The sequence below is a fragment of the Sebastes fasciatus genome, chromosome 3, assembly GCF_043250625.1.
Source record: "Sebastes fasciatus isolate fSebFas1 chromosome 3, fSebFas1.pri, whole genome shotgun sequence".
Taxonomy (NCBI): Eukaryota; Metazoa; Chordata; class Actinopteri; order Perciformes; family Sebastidae; genus Sebastes; species Sebastes fasciatus.
Window position 1 is genome coordinate 37,716,603 of NC_133797.1, and position 15,684 is coordinate 37,732,286.

A 15,684-nucleotide genomic window follows, 5' to 3' on the forward strand; every position below is an offset into this window, starting at 1 on the left:
TTGATCAGTGGAGTTTAATCCAGTTTGTTATTTCATACATGAATGCTGGTCTGAAATACACCAATTTAATTGTGTGCACTCTACCAAGTGTTGGGATGGGGTTTGATAGTATCCTGTTCCGAATCCACGTAGTTGGGAAATGTCTTGGTTAAAAAAAGATGTACTGTTTGTTTTCCCACTCAGTATCATACCTAAACCACGGAGGACTCTTACTGCACATATTATATATTCTGTTACTGCTCTGACATTTATTAACCCTTTCCTGACCCATTTTTCCTCTTGCTGTGGAGCTGTGCTGCAGCTGCAGAAGCTAAAATACAAACAACACAGTGGCAATAATATCAATTCTACATCAGCTACAGTAAATCACCAATTCCTCTACATGCATGATGCACTTCACGTTACCTGATGGCGATTTGTTGTTCCGTTACCGGTCACAGAGTACAGTGTAACGCCGTTACTAATCAAAATGCTTACTTTAACACGATGGACGGTATACAAATATTTAAGCAAGCAACTTGTCGTTCCCTCCTTTGTCATAAGTACCTTCACGCAAATATTGCGTTTCGTTATTTTAATGACTTTGGAACATTTAAGTTAAGGCGGTTCACCATGTTCAGTCTAGTTAGTAACTGTGTTAACAGTTTTTCTTTCTTTGCAGATGCCCGTGGTGTCAGGAAGAGGAAAAAGAGGCTCGCGGATGAAAGATTGGTTGCCCGTGGAGCTTAATGTATCCGGGAATTTAACCAACTTGGAACCGGCTATCAGAACCCATCCCTCACCGAGAGCGCAACAATGCAGGTACCTTTAAATGTAAGCTTGGCATAATAACACATATCATCCTCAATGTGCTATCAGTTCAGTGTTGTTTAGTTGGCATCTGATGCTCATACATAGTCCCATTATCAACATAGTTTCATCAAGTCTTCACTGTGGTATTATTATATTATCTTGAAATAAGCTTATAGACGGGTTTCTGTGCAACGTCATCACAGAGATGCAGCTATAGGGGGCAGAAAGCACGACACGTCTAGCAGAGCCAAGCTCCAAAGCAGAGATAACAAGGAGTTGTTGTACAGTAAACTGTACCAACCGTTAGTTTAAATTTGAATCGGCAGCACAGCGCTCCGCTGCAGTCTCTAACTAGAGTGAAGTTGTCAAGCCACAATTACTCACGGACACAACAGATCCGCTGGTTACATTTAGTGCAGTTTTGAATCACAGAACCCCCCGTGCTTATGTACACATCAAGCGTGTCGTTTTGATTAGTTATTCTACACAGTTCCTTCTGCGCATCAACAGGCATTTCGCTCCGCTTATAACTCCCTCAGGATTGTCCGCTCCTGTCAGTCTTGAGCTCCACAATTTTAATTATAATAGCCTGAGGCTGTGGCGAGCAGCATGATGAGATAGAGATTGTTCGGGTTCAAAACTTAAGTTGGAAAAAAATAGTTTCCGTAGTCCCAGACAACAATACGTTTCCTCTGATGGAAAACTCTCTACAGGAGTCCCAAATTGTCAGTGCGTCATGAGGGGGATAGCCCTGTGATTAAATGTGGAAGTGTTTTAAATAGTTAAAAGTTAACGCAATAATAAGACGTTAATGCAAATTTGGCCACAGGTGCACCATGTTAGCCATCCTGATGAAATCGCCTATGGTGCGTGCACGCATGCGCATCAACGCGCAGGTCTTGGTTTGGAGGGTTTGAAAGTATGGTCACCCTAGGCTAACCGCTAACGTTAGCTAGCAACCAGCAACACAATATTTAATAGAGAGCCATCAGGGGTCTAATGTTAATGTTCACCTACCCGACATACAAAGAGCTGCTGTGTGACCGGTTTGTCTCCAGTTTTATATTAAAGTTATACCTGTTGAGGAATCGCTGAAGGAAAAGTGTCTGTCTGCGACCATCAAGAGGGACTCAAGCATTACTACTACCCATTTCATAACCGGTGATAATAATAAACAAATCTCATACTAACACGTCATATGATAATGGTATCTGGTGGTCAGACTCTGCAGGGCTCTAGTATAGTCAACAAGAACGTACAAACTATGTGAAATCTACGTTGATTATAACGGTTGACTACAATCTTGTGACAAGTCTGCCAAAGCGGTTTTGCGACCCAGTAATGTTTGTATACAAGGAACCCGTCTATACCACATACAGTAAATCACCATTTCTACTGTGGTAATCAGATTATCATCTCCGATTACCACGGACACATTTACATATCTTTGAATCAGTCCCAAAAAAAAAAAGTTCACTTCTGCTCTCTGCATCATACGGTTATGGCTATCTTTCATTTTGATCCACCTGCTGACGGCTGTTGGTAGAATTAAACTTGAGAGTCGTACAAAAGTCCTGCTGTCACTCTGACACTAGAAGGCATTTTCTCTGTTTGTTTGGCTTCATGTATAAAACTGGCGTTCTACTCGAGGACTGCAGTCCAGACAACCAGAGAGGGAACAGACAGTAATCGTGGGTCTTATTAAAGTCGGTGTTTTTAAATAAACAACTTAATAATTCTTCTAAAAGAAAGAGTTTGTACTTCAAACAATGAAAGTATAAGTATTGTGACTTTTTAAAAGTTCCTCTTCCTTGTGCAATTAACTTAAAGTTTTACAAAACATTCCTCTGTACACTCTGGATCTGAGTGGGTTTTCTGTTTAGGAAAAGAAAATTGTGCTGTTATCATTTCCATGCACATTAAGGGGGGAGTACAAATAATTTTTTAATATTTTCTGATTTCTAGTAAATCCAAGTGTATGTACAGTATGCACACACGTGGCTAAAGGCTAATCTGTGTAACTGTGTTTCACATTTGACTACAGTTTTCACCATAATCACACTGTAATTATAGTGTTTTCTTTAATGATCTCTCACGGTGATGTGTTATGTTCTTTACTTGGAAATGACGGCCTTCTTAGTAACGCTTGCTCTCCTGCTTCCACCTCCTACCGCCGCGCCTCCCCCGTGCCAAAGATGGCCGGGTATGGTGAAGGCGTCCACACTCATGCCCATGGTTTTAGAGGGGATGGCGCTAAACTGCTTCCTGTCTGAACTGTATTTGTAGATGGACTCCACCTGGGTGGAGCCAATTGTCCGCGGGCCCACGCCGGCCAATCGTACGAGCTCCTGGGTGTCGGGGTTCATGGTGTAGACGCCTCTGAACTGGCAGCTGGAATCACGGAAGAGGATGAGGAAGTGGTTGGCAGGACTCTTCTCCATCTCCTGTGGTCGGAGGTAAAGTACAAAGCATGTGTTTTTAGTTTTCATTTGCTTCAATGATCTTCAAACATGCAAGCACTGGTGGAAAGTAACTAAGTACAATTTTGAGGTATTTGTACTTGAGTATTTCCATTTTATGCTACTACTATCTATTTATACTTCTACTTCACTACATTTATTTAGTTACTTTGATGATTTAGATTATTAATACAAAATATAAATCAACTAATAAATTATTATATGTTATAGTTACCCGGCAGTATATAAAGCAGCTGAAATGATCCCCATCTTTACCAGCTGCACGATAGTGGTGTTTACACATTAATGCATCATAATCAAATAATATACTATATATTATTCTGCATAATGAGTACTTTAAGTATATTTTAATGCTAATAGTTATGGACTTTCACTTTCACATTTCAGTCCCACAAAAGAGATATTTCCCCTCTAAACTTTATATTTAATAGGGCTGTCAAAGTGACCGCGATAATAACGCGTTAACGCAAATTTGTTTTAACGCCACTAATTTCTTTAACACATTAACGTAACTTGTGATTTTTAGGTTGTAGCGGGCTCAGTGTTAAAGCTAGAGGGAAGAAAACTAGAAAACCTAAGGAGTCCATTGGTACCAACCATGTCATACTTGCTTGTAGTGCAGGAGGCTAAATAACACTACAAACTTGCGCTAAATGTTGGTGAGGAAAAACTGTCATGGTCATTTTCAAAGGGGTCCCTTGACCTCTGACCTCAAGATATGTGAATGAAAATGGGTTCTATGGGTACCCACGAGTCTCCCCTTTACAGACATGCCCACTTTATAATAATCACATGCAGTTTGGTGCAAGTCATAGTCAAGTCAGCACACTGACACACTGACAGCTGTTGTTGCCTGTTGGGCTGCAGTTTGCCATGTTATGATTTGAGTATATTTTTATGCTAAACGCAGTACTTGTGAGGGTTTCTGGACAATATTTGTCATTGTTTTGTTAATTGATTTCCAATAATAAATATATACATACATTTGCATAAAGCAGCATATTTGCCCACTCCCATGTTGAAAAGAGTATTAAATACGTGACAAATCTCCCTTTAAGGTACATTTTGAACAGATAAATGTGTTGGTGAAGTAGTGAGCATCCGACTGGATAAATGAGACCTGGATTATTCTGCACTAGTTGTGTGAGAATTTGTAAACAGATGTTTTGATTTAGTTTTGCTGTTGTTAAACCAAGCCTTATTTACTTCAATTCATCAAGACTTTTCTCTGTTTTGTTATTCTCAGTTCACCGTGGAGGCACGAGAGAATTTGAGGTAACACTGGTGAGTAATGGATATACAGATGGTCATTTTGGGGGTGAAGTATTCCTTTAATTAGGATTTTAAATGCATGACTTTGGAGTATTGGTACTTTTGCTTAAGTAAAAAGATCAGAGTTCTTCTTCCACCTCTGCATGCAAGTAACAACAACAAGATTTAAATGATTACTGTCATGAAAAATAAAATGAATGCCCTACCTCAACTATCTTGTTTTTTTGTGTCTCGTTGACCTTTCCAGCGAGGCAGCAGCGAGAGAGAGCGTTGTGGATCATGAATTTGTTGGACTTGAAGCTTGGCTCTTTGAAGAGTTTTGGACCTGTAAAAATAAAAACACTTGTTTATGCTAACCCGTGTGTACAATGTAAGCATTTTGGCAATGCACATAAGTACTCAAGAACTGAGAGGTACTGAACCTGTGTATTCTGGAGCAGGCGAGGTTCCATTGGAACCAGTCTCCCAGTCTTTATCTCCGTTCTGGTTTGCCAATTTACTTGGTGTTACACATCCTGAAGGTGAACCAGAACGGCTGTTGGAGAAATGTCAATCAATGAACCAACAGGCCATCACCTCATATCTGTAGAACTAGCAGAACTAAGTTTAACCTGTAACATCATAATGTTAGCCCATTCCTGTGTTAACATGTGTACTGGTAATGTGCTTACGTTTAGCATGCAGCGTTGTTTAAATCTATAATAAGCATCATACTAACATTTAGAATGGTATTGGTATGGAATATTGATTCATATTTGATCAGCGCTGCCTAGTTTGATCGGAGTTTGCGAGTGATTGACAGCTGCTCAGAGACGGCAGGCTCCAGCTCGGCTCTGATTGGTTGTTTTCCTCCTGTCCGTGAAATCCTGCAGATGCCATTAGGAGCACCGGAGGACACCGGATGACCTGTCTCATGCACTACTGTCAGGATATAGTTTATAAAAATAACTTGTTTTAATCATATCCAATCAAAATCCAATCTTGCCTACTGCCGCTTTAAGACAACCTGGCACCGTCATTTGTAATATTACAACATTTAGCATTCATAATTTGGTCATTCATTTACCCTGCCATGAACTTAGGTGCTGCACAAGTGGACATTTTGACATGCTGGTTATGCTAACAAAAAGTCTGGGGATCGGCAAAGTCATTTGGATGCATCCTTGTTGCCCGATCAGACAGAGCATTTTTTGCAATTTTCTGCGTCTTTTTGTTTTGCTACGGTAGGCAACTACCAAATGAATGCTAACGTTACCTTATAGTGAACCAAATAGTTAATAGTACACTTTAAATTAATGAAAACAACTTAACCGAAATCTCTAGTAGTGCACTAATTTGCCCCTTTTCCGCTTTGAGTTCAATTCAATTTATTTTTATATAGCGTCAAATCATAACAGAAGTTATCTCAAGACGCTTTTCATATAGAGCAGGTCTAGACTGTTCTCTATAGACCCCTTTTCTGTTAGTACACATGATGACGTATGTTGTGGGCGTAGCGTTAAGTGGAGGCAGAATAACTCTTTGAACACGTTAGTTAACGCTGGCTAGCAAGTATTGTTGGTTTGTTTTTTAACAATGGCTGAAGAAAATACTAATTTCTCTCAATATGTACCGTCACAAAAATGTCGTCACGCTGTACAAAACGATTGGGCTTAAAAGACCTATCTGGCCCAACCAGCACTGCCTTCTTCCAAACCATGCTACCATTGTGGCTAAAAACTGTATAAGTGAGAGTAAAGATGTCCTATGCAGCAGTGTACCTGTGGGGTTTCTTAGTGGGGTCACCAGATCGGTTTCCTGGCTCACCCGTGGCTGCCAGGGTCAGGGAGGAGTTAGAGTAGACTTTGGTCAACTTAGAGCCTAGAGAAACATAAATATTCAGACATTAAAACAGTTTTGAAATCATCTGCAAACACTCTAAATTTCTTCATAACTTCTCACTGTTGACTTTACCAGTTGTTCCCTTGGCTGGACTCAGAGACAGCTTTGTTTCCTCCCTGGTCATGCTGCGAGGACGGGAGCGTGTTTTCTTAGCGGAAGATCGTCCTTGATTGGTTGATTTCTGCCAAAGCGCTTTGTCGAAGTCATCCATGATCTTGAGTTGATGCCGCATTGCATACTCCGCTCGCGTGAAAGTGTCCCGCCGGACTCGTGTAGCAGGAGGTGTGGGGGAAGGTGAGGTTGTGCCAGCAGGAGGTGTATTGGAGGGAGATGCCCCCTTTTTATTTGAGGAAGCCGGTCTGAAACCAAGAGGAATTAGGTTACTTTTACATGGATGCATCTCGGTTTTGGACTTATTAGTTTACAAATGTACAAATTAAAGTGATGCAAAGAACTTTGTATCCATCCATCCATTTTCTTTCGCTTATTTGGGGCCTGGTCGCGGGGGTTGCAGGGAATTCCTGACATCCCTCTCCCCTGCAACGTTTTCCAGCTCTTCCTGGGGGACCCCGAGGCATTCCCAGGCCAGATAAGATACATATAATCTCTACAGCGTGTTCTGGGTCTACCCTGGGGCCTCTTACCAGCTGGACGCGCCTGGAAAACTTGCAAAGGGAGGCGTCCAGGAGCAAAGGAGCAGTGGCTCTACTCCGAGCTCCTTCCGGATGTCTGAGCTCCTCACCCTATCTCTAAGGCTGAGCCCAGCCACCCTACAGAGGAAACTCATTTCAGCTGCTGGTATCTGCGATCTCATTCTTTCAGTCACTACTCAAAGCTCATGACCATAGGTGAGAGTCGGAACGTAGATGGACCAGTAACTCGAGAGCTTCCAGCTCGGTCTTCACCACAACGGTCCGGTAGAGCGCCCGCATAAACGCTGATGCTGCACCGAACCGCCTCCCCATCTCCCGCTCCATTTTACCCTCACTTGTGAACAAGACCCCGAGACACTCAAACTCCCTCGCTTGGGGCAGTGGCTCACTCCCAACCCGGAGGGAGCAGTCCACTGTTTTCCAGCAGAGAACCATCATGACCTCAGACTTGGAGGCACTGACTCTCATCTCGCCCGCTTCAGACTCGGCCGCAAACAGCCCCAATGCGCGCTGAAGGTCATGGTCTGATAAAGCCAACAGAAATCAAGAACTTTGTAAGCATTCATAAATGTGTTTGTTACCTATTTTCCCTTTCCAGCTCATTCCACTGTCTCCTCTTCTTCAGCTCCTCAGTTCTCTTCTGCTGTTTTTCCAACAGCAAATATCTCCGCTGGGCCATCTCCTGGTCACTATGTACCTCCCCCTACAACCAAACAAGCACAAGATCATATACCCAACTGTCATGACAGAATTAAGTGTGCATGCGAAGCAAACTTTCCCTTCAATTTTGTTTTGCAAGCACTCACCTGAAAGAAGAATCCAATTCCTCCTCTTGCCCCGGCCTCATTCAGCTCTCCACTTGGTTCCACAGCCTCAGTTTGTCTTGTCTGTTCTCCTTCGGATTCAGTTTGTTGCTCTGGTAAATTGACAGCTTCTGTGGCCAGATCCAGCGTCTCTATGGGGTCTAGAGGTTCTAGGGGTTCTGCAGCGAGTCCTCCAGCAGGTTCCACAGCAGATTCTGTGTGGTCGCTCATAGAATCAGAGGAAAACTCTTGCCCTTCATCAGTCGGTACATCACTGCCTCCCTCAGGCCCTCCAAGAGATGACAGTGAGACCTCAATCAGGCTGCAGCGCTTCTCTGCACCTCCACCTCTCCCTCCTTCACGTCCTACGCTGAAAACAGCAGAAATGGACAAAGTCTCGCTCTCAAATGAGCACTCGGAAGGAGCACCAGAGCTGCTTCCGCCAGCATGCCTCGGACGATCTTCTCTGGGCTGTGGTAAGACCGGCAGCCCTCCTACAGCCTCCATGTCCTCCAGCTCCAGGCTGAACTGAGTTGGTGTCTCGCTAGAGGCTGTGTCCGAGGTGTTCTCGTCAGGCTGTGGCTGCTGGGTAGGCTGAAGAGACTCTTGAGGAATCCGAGGCCCACCGATACGGAAGGAAGAGGAGGTCTGATCCTGACACTTGCTGGGGGACACACGCCGCAAGTGGGGGAGGGTGTCCACATTATGGGTTGGTGCCAGGGCGCGGTTGAGTGGGGGAAACTTGAGTTCAGAAGGCCGTGGGTGAGGCTGATGTTGGGCACGCAGGTGGTGCTTGGGGCTGCGGGGAGTGGAGGAGGAGTGGATCTTGGTGCGAGGAGCTGGGCAGGAGGAGGAGATGATAGTCTTTGGGGAGGTGGAAGAGGAAAGAAGCTCAGAACGCCGTAATGGGGAGGAGGCAGCGGGAATAACCCAAGCTTTAGTGGTACTCTTCGTAGGAGTCTTTGTCGGGGTTCTTGGTGGTGTCTTTGTTGGGGTGTGAGGAGGTGTTTTGGTGGTACTTCTTGGTGTGGATTTTGGAGTGGTTTTGGGTGTATTTATGGGTCTTTGGTTGGTCATGAGCTGCTGTTGCTGTTCTGTAAGTTTCTGCATGTCCTTTTGTAGTGACTGCAGAGCTTCACTCAGTTTCTGTACCACTTCATTGCACTCCACTAAGGCAGCTTCACCTCCTTTCTCTTTCTCTGCCCCTTTCTTACTGTCAATAGAGAAAGTGACCTGCTTCTCTAACCGAGGAGGATTGGAAACAGATGGCTTCTCTTTCTCCTTCTCTCCATCCTTTTCTTTCTCATTCTTTTCCTTCTCTTCCCTCTCCTCCTCCTGTTTCAGTTGCTCCTCCATGCAAGTGAGGCGTTCCTCCAGGGTGATATTGTCCTCCTCTGTTCCCTCCCCTCCTCCCTCGCCTTGCTCTCTTTTCAGTTGAAGGAAAGCAGTTTTTCCAAGCCTCTGTCTGTGCTTGGCAAAGATGGCTTCAATACGTCTTTTTTGGGCTTCGATGCTTTTGCGTTTTTCCTCCAGACGAGCCCCCAACTCCCAGGCCTCAGTGCCTGGTTCAGGGCCTCTGGGACCTGGGCTGTCCTGGCGGCCAGGTGCCCCTGCTGGGGTGGAGGGTGTTTGTGGAGTTCCTGGGGTTGTTGGGGTCGGAGCAGAGGCTGACTCCTCCCCGGGAGCAGCGGGATGTCTTCTTCTGTTGTCTTTTCGCTCAGCAAAGCTCGTCATGCGTGGACTGTTGCTGGTGCTGTTGTTTCCTTGGCGATTGGGTCGCATATTACCAGGGGCGTTTCTAGGGGTATCATCCGATGCTTCAGAGGAGTCAACGCTGCCATCTCGTAGAACAGAGTCGTCATCACGTGACATATCAGAGGTGCGTCCTGATCTCTCCTTCCTCTCTCCCCTTCCTTGCTTTTCAGTGTCACCCACTTCTCCACCAACAGGCCGAAGGAGGACTCCAGAGCGACAGGGAGCAGAGCTACTCAGCTGGGAATTATCCCCCTCGGGGGAGTGTAGGAAGAAACCAGCAGGGGCTCCTTCGGGACGTAACCTGGGCTCTGGCCTTCCTCCCAACACTCCTCTTCCACCTTTCTCAGAGATCCTTCCCTTCCTCCGATCTTTGCTGTCTGGAGTATGAACCACCTGTAGCGCCTCCTCGATGGTCGGCAGCTCTCCCAGAGGCGTTGTGTGTGCGTAAGGGCCCCAGGAGGAGCGCTGTGATGGAGCAGAAGCGCTGACGAGGTGGCTGAGGTCCTCTGAAGGGCTGTACGGGACACAAGTCATTCCTGCTGATGTCACCGATGAAGTCATTGCAGGGATGCCCTTGGTTAGGCTGTCAGTGCTGACAGAGCGAAAGACAGAATCTATTGGGTTTCCCATGACAATGTCAACATCACTGTCCAGCCCAAATGGGATGCTGAACGTCACTGCAGACAGAGGACGACTGCAGAGAGGTGGATGATGATGGAAGGATGGACAAATGGATGGGTTTTGCCAACATGAATGGTAAAGCAGAGACCACGGAAGCCAAAGTAAGAAGATTTAAAATTAAGATAAAATATGAATGCAACACAACATTTACTATAGAATTCGCATGAAGCTTTGAAGAATAACTACCTGATTTGTTTCTTTGTCCAACTTTTGTTTTCTTGAAAGATGGAAAAAAAGTCAAAATGTCTATTAAAGAATATTTTTGGTTGAACAAAAACATCCTGTGCATTTCTTTCTATTTCTTACCTGGTGACACCGGGGAGCAGATGGGCACAAATGGTTGTTTGAAGATGTAGGAAGGACATCCACTGAAACAGCAAAAATACAGTAAATGAAAAATGTAATATTTCACACTAGTATGCTGAACCAAGTCCTATTTCACTACATTTCTCAGGTTTATTAGGTTTTAATCTGGTTTTGACTCAATAAATACAGTTTAGGTTCAGATTGGTTTAGGACTAGGGCTGTCAAAGCGTTAAAAAATGTGTTTTAACGCCACTAATTTCTTTAACACATTTTACACCAGTTGCAATTTTTAGGTTGTAGCAGATTCAATTTTAAAGCTAGAGAGAAGATACTGGTATCATATGATAATTGATTTCTAATAATAAATATTTACATATATTTGCATAAAGCAGCATATTTGCCCACTCCCATGTTGATAAGAGTATTGAATACTTGACAAATCTCCCTTTAATGTACATTTTGAACAACTTAAAAATGTGCAATTGGGGCGCCCAATTGATTTTTGTACCCTGACCATCTTTGTTTGGGTGGAAGCAGTGGGATGTTTGTACCTGTTGCTGTTCCCGCTGACGGGACTCGTACAGTCTAGTAACCCTGAGACATCTGAAAGACATTAGAAACAGTTTCAGAGGCTGATCATCGGTGTGATATTTATCGTTATGGACATGTTCTCATTAACATACTGGATGTCACTGACCTGTGAGGTCGATGGGGTGCATGGGCTGGACAAAATCAGGCTTCTTAACCTCAAACCACTCCAGCAGCTCAGCGATGAAGCTCATGATGTTCAGCTGAGGAAAAGAGCATATTGGGTTACTGTGGAGGTGACTCACATGTGGAGAGAATAAGCAATAGGTCTCAAACCGGACCCTCCCCTCTCCCACTCGGGTTGTAGTACCACTCACAGCTGAATGAAGCACCCTTCTCTATGGTGTAGTGTGTAAATACAGCAGCAGGCTTTGGGACGAACTTCCCTCTCTCCGACGAAAACTGTTGTAACGTTTTATAACCATGGTTTCGTATCAAGCGGAGGGGATGTGCAAAGGTTCACAGTATTAAAAAAAAAAAAAATATGTACAGAGAAACTGAAAATAAAAATAAATCTTACTCCCATGCTTCTGTGATAGGATGTCATTTTTGCAACAGTCCATGTAAATGTACAACACTTTATAATCAAATGAACACGTCTACCGTTTTCTAGACTAGACATTTGATCCTGAATATGATGTAACCTTTAAGTTGTTAACGTCTGTATGGCAATATTATCTTTCTTAGTTTGAGCAGTTTACATTTGTACGGAGAGTGTTCCATACCGAACATAAAACGCAAAATGCACATGGCTAGTAAGTCAGCATCGATGCAGGCTCGCTTGGTTTTGGGCTTTCACCATCTTGGTTTTTTGGAACCAGAAGTGACACGAGAGGGTGGAGCTAAGTACAACCGAACGCTAAGTAAGACATTTTTAAGGTGCCCAAAATGTTAGTTAACTTTGATGAAGTGAAAACACACTGTGAAAGGGTGAAAGTTGCAAGACGAAAACACGGACAACTCCCAGACCGGACAACGCCGTGGTAGCAACCTGTCAATCACAAGGTAGCCCCGCACTAAAGCATCCCCTGCTTTATGGTCTATTTGACTCTAAATGGGACCATAATTTACTAATTGAACATCATGCTGTATTGAAGAAGACTTGAAACTAGCGATTGAGACCATAAACTCATGTTTACATAAACGTGAGTGTTTTGCAGTCAGTGCAGTGCTACTTTTCCTCCATAGAGAATCTAGTGTTGTTGCCTCTTTTCCATCCATCCAAGCTCTCTAGCTCCCCACTGGAACTGTACTGATGCGTCTGCAGTACATTACAGTGTAAACGTGAAAGGTCATAATGCTTACATGCAGGACCGGTGGAGCGTAGAGCAGGTCCTCCACCGCCAGGGGGCAGCAGCTCTGTAAACTGCTCTCGCAGAACTCTGTGATGAGCTGCAGGTTGTAGAGACTGTCGGCCACCGACATGGTGTCCTTCAGACACACATCTGGAAGGAGCAGAGAAACAATACAAACATCAGTATGTACGTGGATCAAAAAGTCTTTGATTCATTACAGATACATTGATAGTTAGTTAAACTTAGTTATTTTACTGTTAAACAGTGGAATGATCATTAATAATGTTTACTAATTATTAGTAATGCTATAATTTATGACATTTTATCATTAGTTTGTGTAATATGAAATAATTAGTTTATAAATTCTATATTGTATTATAGCTGATAGGAGACGATAACAATTACATTCTGATTAGATTAGTATAGTCTTTATAAGTTTATTGTTGTACACATTTTAACATTTTATATACTATCTTAAGTATTTGTTAGTGATTACCAAATGAATTGTAAACCTTTAAGAAACATCTATAAACATTATATAGATAAATAGACCAGAAACCAATTATTAACCCATTAACAAAGTATTAATTATCTATCTAAATACTGTTTATAGATGCTTTACAAAGTATTTATTAACCATTTAACAATTATTATCATCAGTTGTAACTTTATAACAGCTATCCAAATAATGTTTATAGATGCTTTACAAACCAATTATTTACCATTAACAATGTTAATGATAATAATAAACAATAATAATAATAATAATGAATAATAATAATAATAATAATAATGATAATAATAAATAGTAATAATTTTTAGAGATGTTTTACAAACAATTTTAAGGTTTACAAATAATATCTTAATCACTAACAAATACTTATACTTACTTATATACATATAGTATATAAAATGTTATAATGTGTGCAACAATAAACTGTTAAAATAACATAAATGATAGCATTTCTAATCATTAGTAAACATGAATTATCATTTTGTTGTTTGGTAAATTGATAGTTAATTAAACTTAGTTAACAATTATTTTACTGTTAAACAACAACAAAATTATAATTAATAATGTCGACATTAATTATCAATTTTAATTTTAAAAACAGATGCTATTTAAACATAAAATGTTTTGCTAAATACAGTTCACTGAATTGCAGCAGCAAACTAAAATATGAAATATGAAATGCATATTGCAAAGAGTGAAAATGAGTGACATAACCACATTTAACCTTAAAAAAAAGAGGCTAAACATTGTTTTCAACTGATGGAGCCATCATTTAGTGTCTGGAAACTAAAAATAAATATTTAATCATCGATGTGTACGTGTAAGCATGCATGTTAGAGAGTACCCTCTAGAGGCAGCAGGCTGGGGCAGTAGTAGTGCAACGCAGCAGCAATAGCGCAACCATTAGACAGATCTTTGACCGCAGAGACCAGAGGGAAAGTAGGAGTCAGCTTAGACTGCACTTTGTCCTTCCTATAGCGAATCTAGGGAGGAGAAGAGAGGGAAGGAGGAGGAGAAGGTAAAAAGAGGAAGAGTTGTGCAAAGACAAGTAGGAAACAGAAACAGCAAATGGACAAGTGAGGGGAAAAGAGGAAGGATCGTAAGGCAGAAAAATTACAGATGTGAAACATAAAAGGTTTAAGAGAGTTAGAAGAGTGACAAAAGAAATGCACAACCAGCCAGGAATGTCCTTTTTCTTAGACAATAAATAAAACCATCGACTCAAACTATGAAGGCAGCCAAACTCGAATTGCAGAGAAGAAAACCCACAGAAACAAAGCGCAAGACCAGTGATGCCTCGATTAGGAAACACAGCAACTAGAAGGTGCAGCGCAAAGGTTAAAAAAGAAACAGAAATTAAATGAAAAGAAAAATGTCAGTGATTATGTCCTCCGGTGTCCATGCAGCAGAAACAGGCACTGACGACACTGTGAGCCTCAATTCTGATTTAAAAATGCATAATCAGATAAGAAAATTCATCAAAATGAATAAAAAAAAAATGAGGGAATCCAACAGAAGACAAATGCAGCTTGTGCATCAGTTGAATGATGTTACGCAGCCATATTATGGCTCCTATAACATGGCTTTGTAACGCACACTATAAAGAAAATAAAGATAAACACGGTTAATAGCTAATGAGTTTTAATCGATCCATCCAACCTCGGGGTTGGAATAGTGATTAGTTTGCAGTCAGTCAGTCAGTCGGTCGTTTATCGACAGCTTGGGACAAGGAGTGGTGATCGGTCAGTCGAGTCGAGTGCGTTGCTACGGGAGACGTGGAGGATGAGGGTGAGAAAAGAGCGAGGTGTTTATACGTTACCACTGGCGGCTTATTCCCCGACTCCTTCAAACAAAAAGCGATAGCATGCTGGATGGGGGGATGGCAGAGAGAGGGAAACAAGCATAAATGACAAGAGAGAGGAAGAGGAAGGGGACAAACAAACAAACAAGGGGCGCAGAGGTTCGGAGTGATGTCACCTCCCTCCCTCCTCTCCATCCTCTCCTCCTCCCCGCCTCAGATCATCTGGGCAGTTTGAGATGAAACTGACGACTGAATGTCACAAAGTCATAAACACCCAAAACTATGGACGTTTTTATTGGACTTTATTAGATGTAACCCGCAGAAGACATTCCACAAATGTGTACCATGATCTGCAAATATTTCACTACCCACAAACTTTTTGTATTTGTGTTGTGTAAAGTCACATCCACAAAAATACAGGGCGATTTACAAATACGTATAACTTACTCTGTAAATACGTATTTTAAGGTTTACATGTAAAGTGATATCTACACATTTGTGCATCTATTTTTTCATTTGCAGATCGCTTCCTGTGCATTTGTGGGCCATCCAATAAAAACGTCCATACAAAACATCATCTGTTAATACTAATAATAATATTAATGATAATAATAATAAGCAGTTACAGGACATTTATAAGTTGGAAAAAGGTCAGCAGATATGATTGTTCATAAGGTGAGTGTGTGGCACAATGTCAGCCACAGCAGACGGACGGACGGACGGATTCAGAGAGTGAAGACAGACGGGAGAAGAGGAGTGGACTTACGGGGACTAGTTTCCAGTACCAACGGTTGGATTGACACTGCCGGAGAGCGAGGCATGACGGAGACAGAAGCAGAGCGAGGTCCATGTTAGAAGCTTCA

General features: G+C 42.4%; 1 protein-coding gene and 1 long non-coding RNA gene across 6 annotated transcripts in view; one reads left to right on the forward strand and one right to left on the reverse strand.

Annotated features, from left to right (window-relative positions):
* LOC141764985 (calmodulin-regulated spectrin-associated protein 3-like) overlaps window positions 1–15,684 on the reverse strand; it is a 25,747-nt gene continuing 10,063 nt past the window's right edge. The window contains exons 5-19 of one of the 5 annotated variants that reach the window (XM_074630740.1): window positions 15,588–15,623; window positions 14,840–14,887; window positions 13,865–14,003; window positions 12,517–12,656; window positions 11,321–11,414; window positions 11,175–11,226; window positions 10,624–10,685; window positions 10,504–10,534; window positions 7,885–10,228; window positions 7,660–7,781; window positions 6,498–6,784; window positions 6,305–6,404; window positions 4,967–5,079; window positions 4,751–4,869; window positions 1–3,236 (exon numbers count right to left, since the gene is read on the reverse strand). In XM_074630740.1, coding sequence (XP_074486841.1) covers window positions 2,907–3,236; window positions 4,751–4,869; window positions 4,967–5,079; window positions 6,305–6,404; window positions 6,498–6,784; window positions 7,660–7,781; window positions 7,885–10,228; window positions 10,504–10,534; window positions 10,624–10,685; window positions 11,175–11,226; window positions 11,321–11,414; window positions 12,517–12,656; window positions 13,865–14,003; window positions 14,840–14,887; window positions 15,588–15,623 — 4,017 coding nt within the window. In that variant the 3' untranslated portion in view covers window positions 1–2,906. Of the gene's footprint in view, window positions 3,237–4,750; window positions 4,870–4,966; window positions 5,080–6,304; window positions 6,405–6,497; window positions 6,785–7,659; window positions 7,782–7,884; window positions 10,331–10,503; window positions 10,535–10,623; window positions 10,686–11,174; window positions 11,227–11,320; window positions 11,415–12,516; window positions 12,657–13,864; window positions 14,004–14,839; window positions 14,960–15,587; window positions 15,624–15,684 lie in introns of those variants that run through there. The other 4 variants (XM_074630737.1, XM_074630738.1, XM_074630739.1 and 1 more) reach the window with 4 other exon arrangements.
* LOC141765001 (uncharacterized) overlaps window positions 11,006–15,684 on the forward strand; it is a 23,954-nt gene continuing 19,275 nt past the window's right edge. Inside the window, exon 1 of the long non-coding RNA XR_012593344.1 lies at window positions 11,006–11,075. This is a non-coding gene — a long non-coding RNA (uncharacterized LOC141765001). The remainder of the gene's footprint in view (window positions 11,076–15,684) is intronic.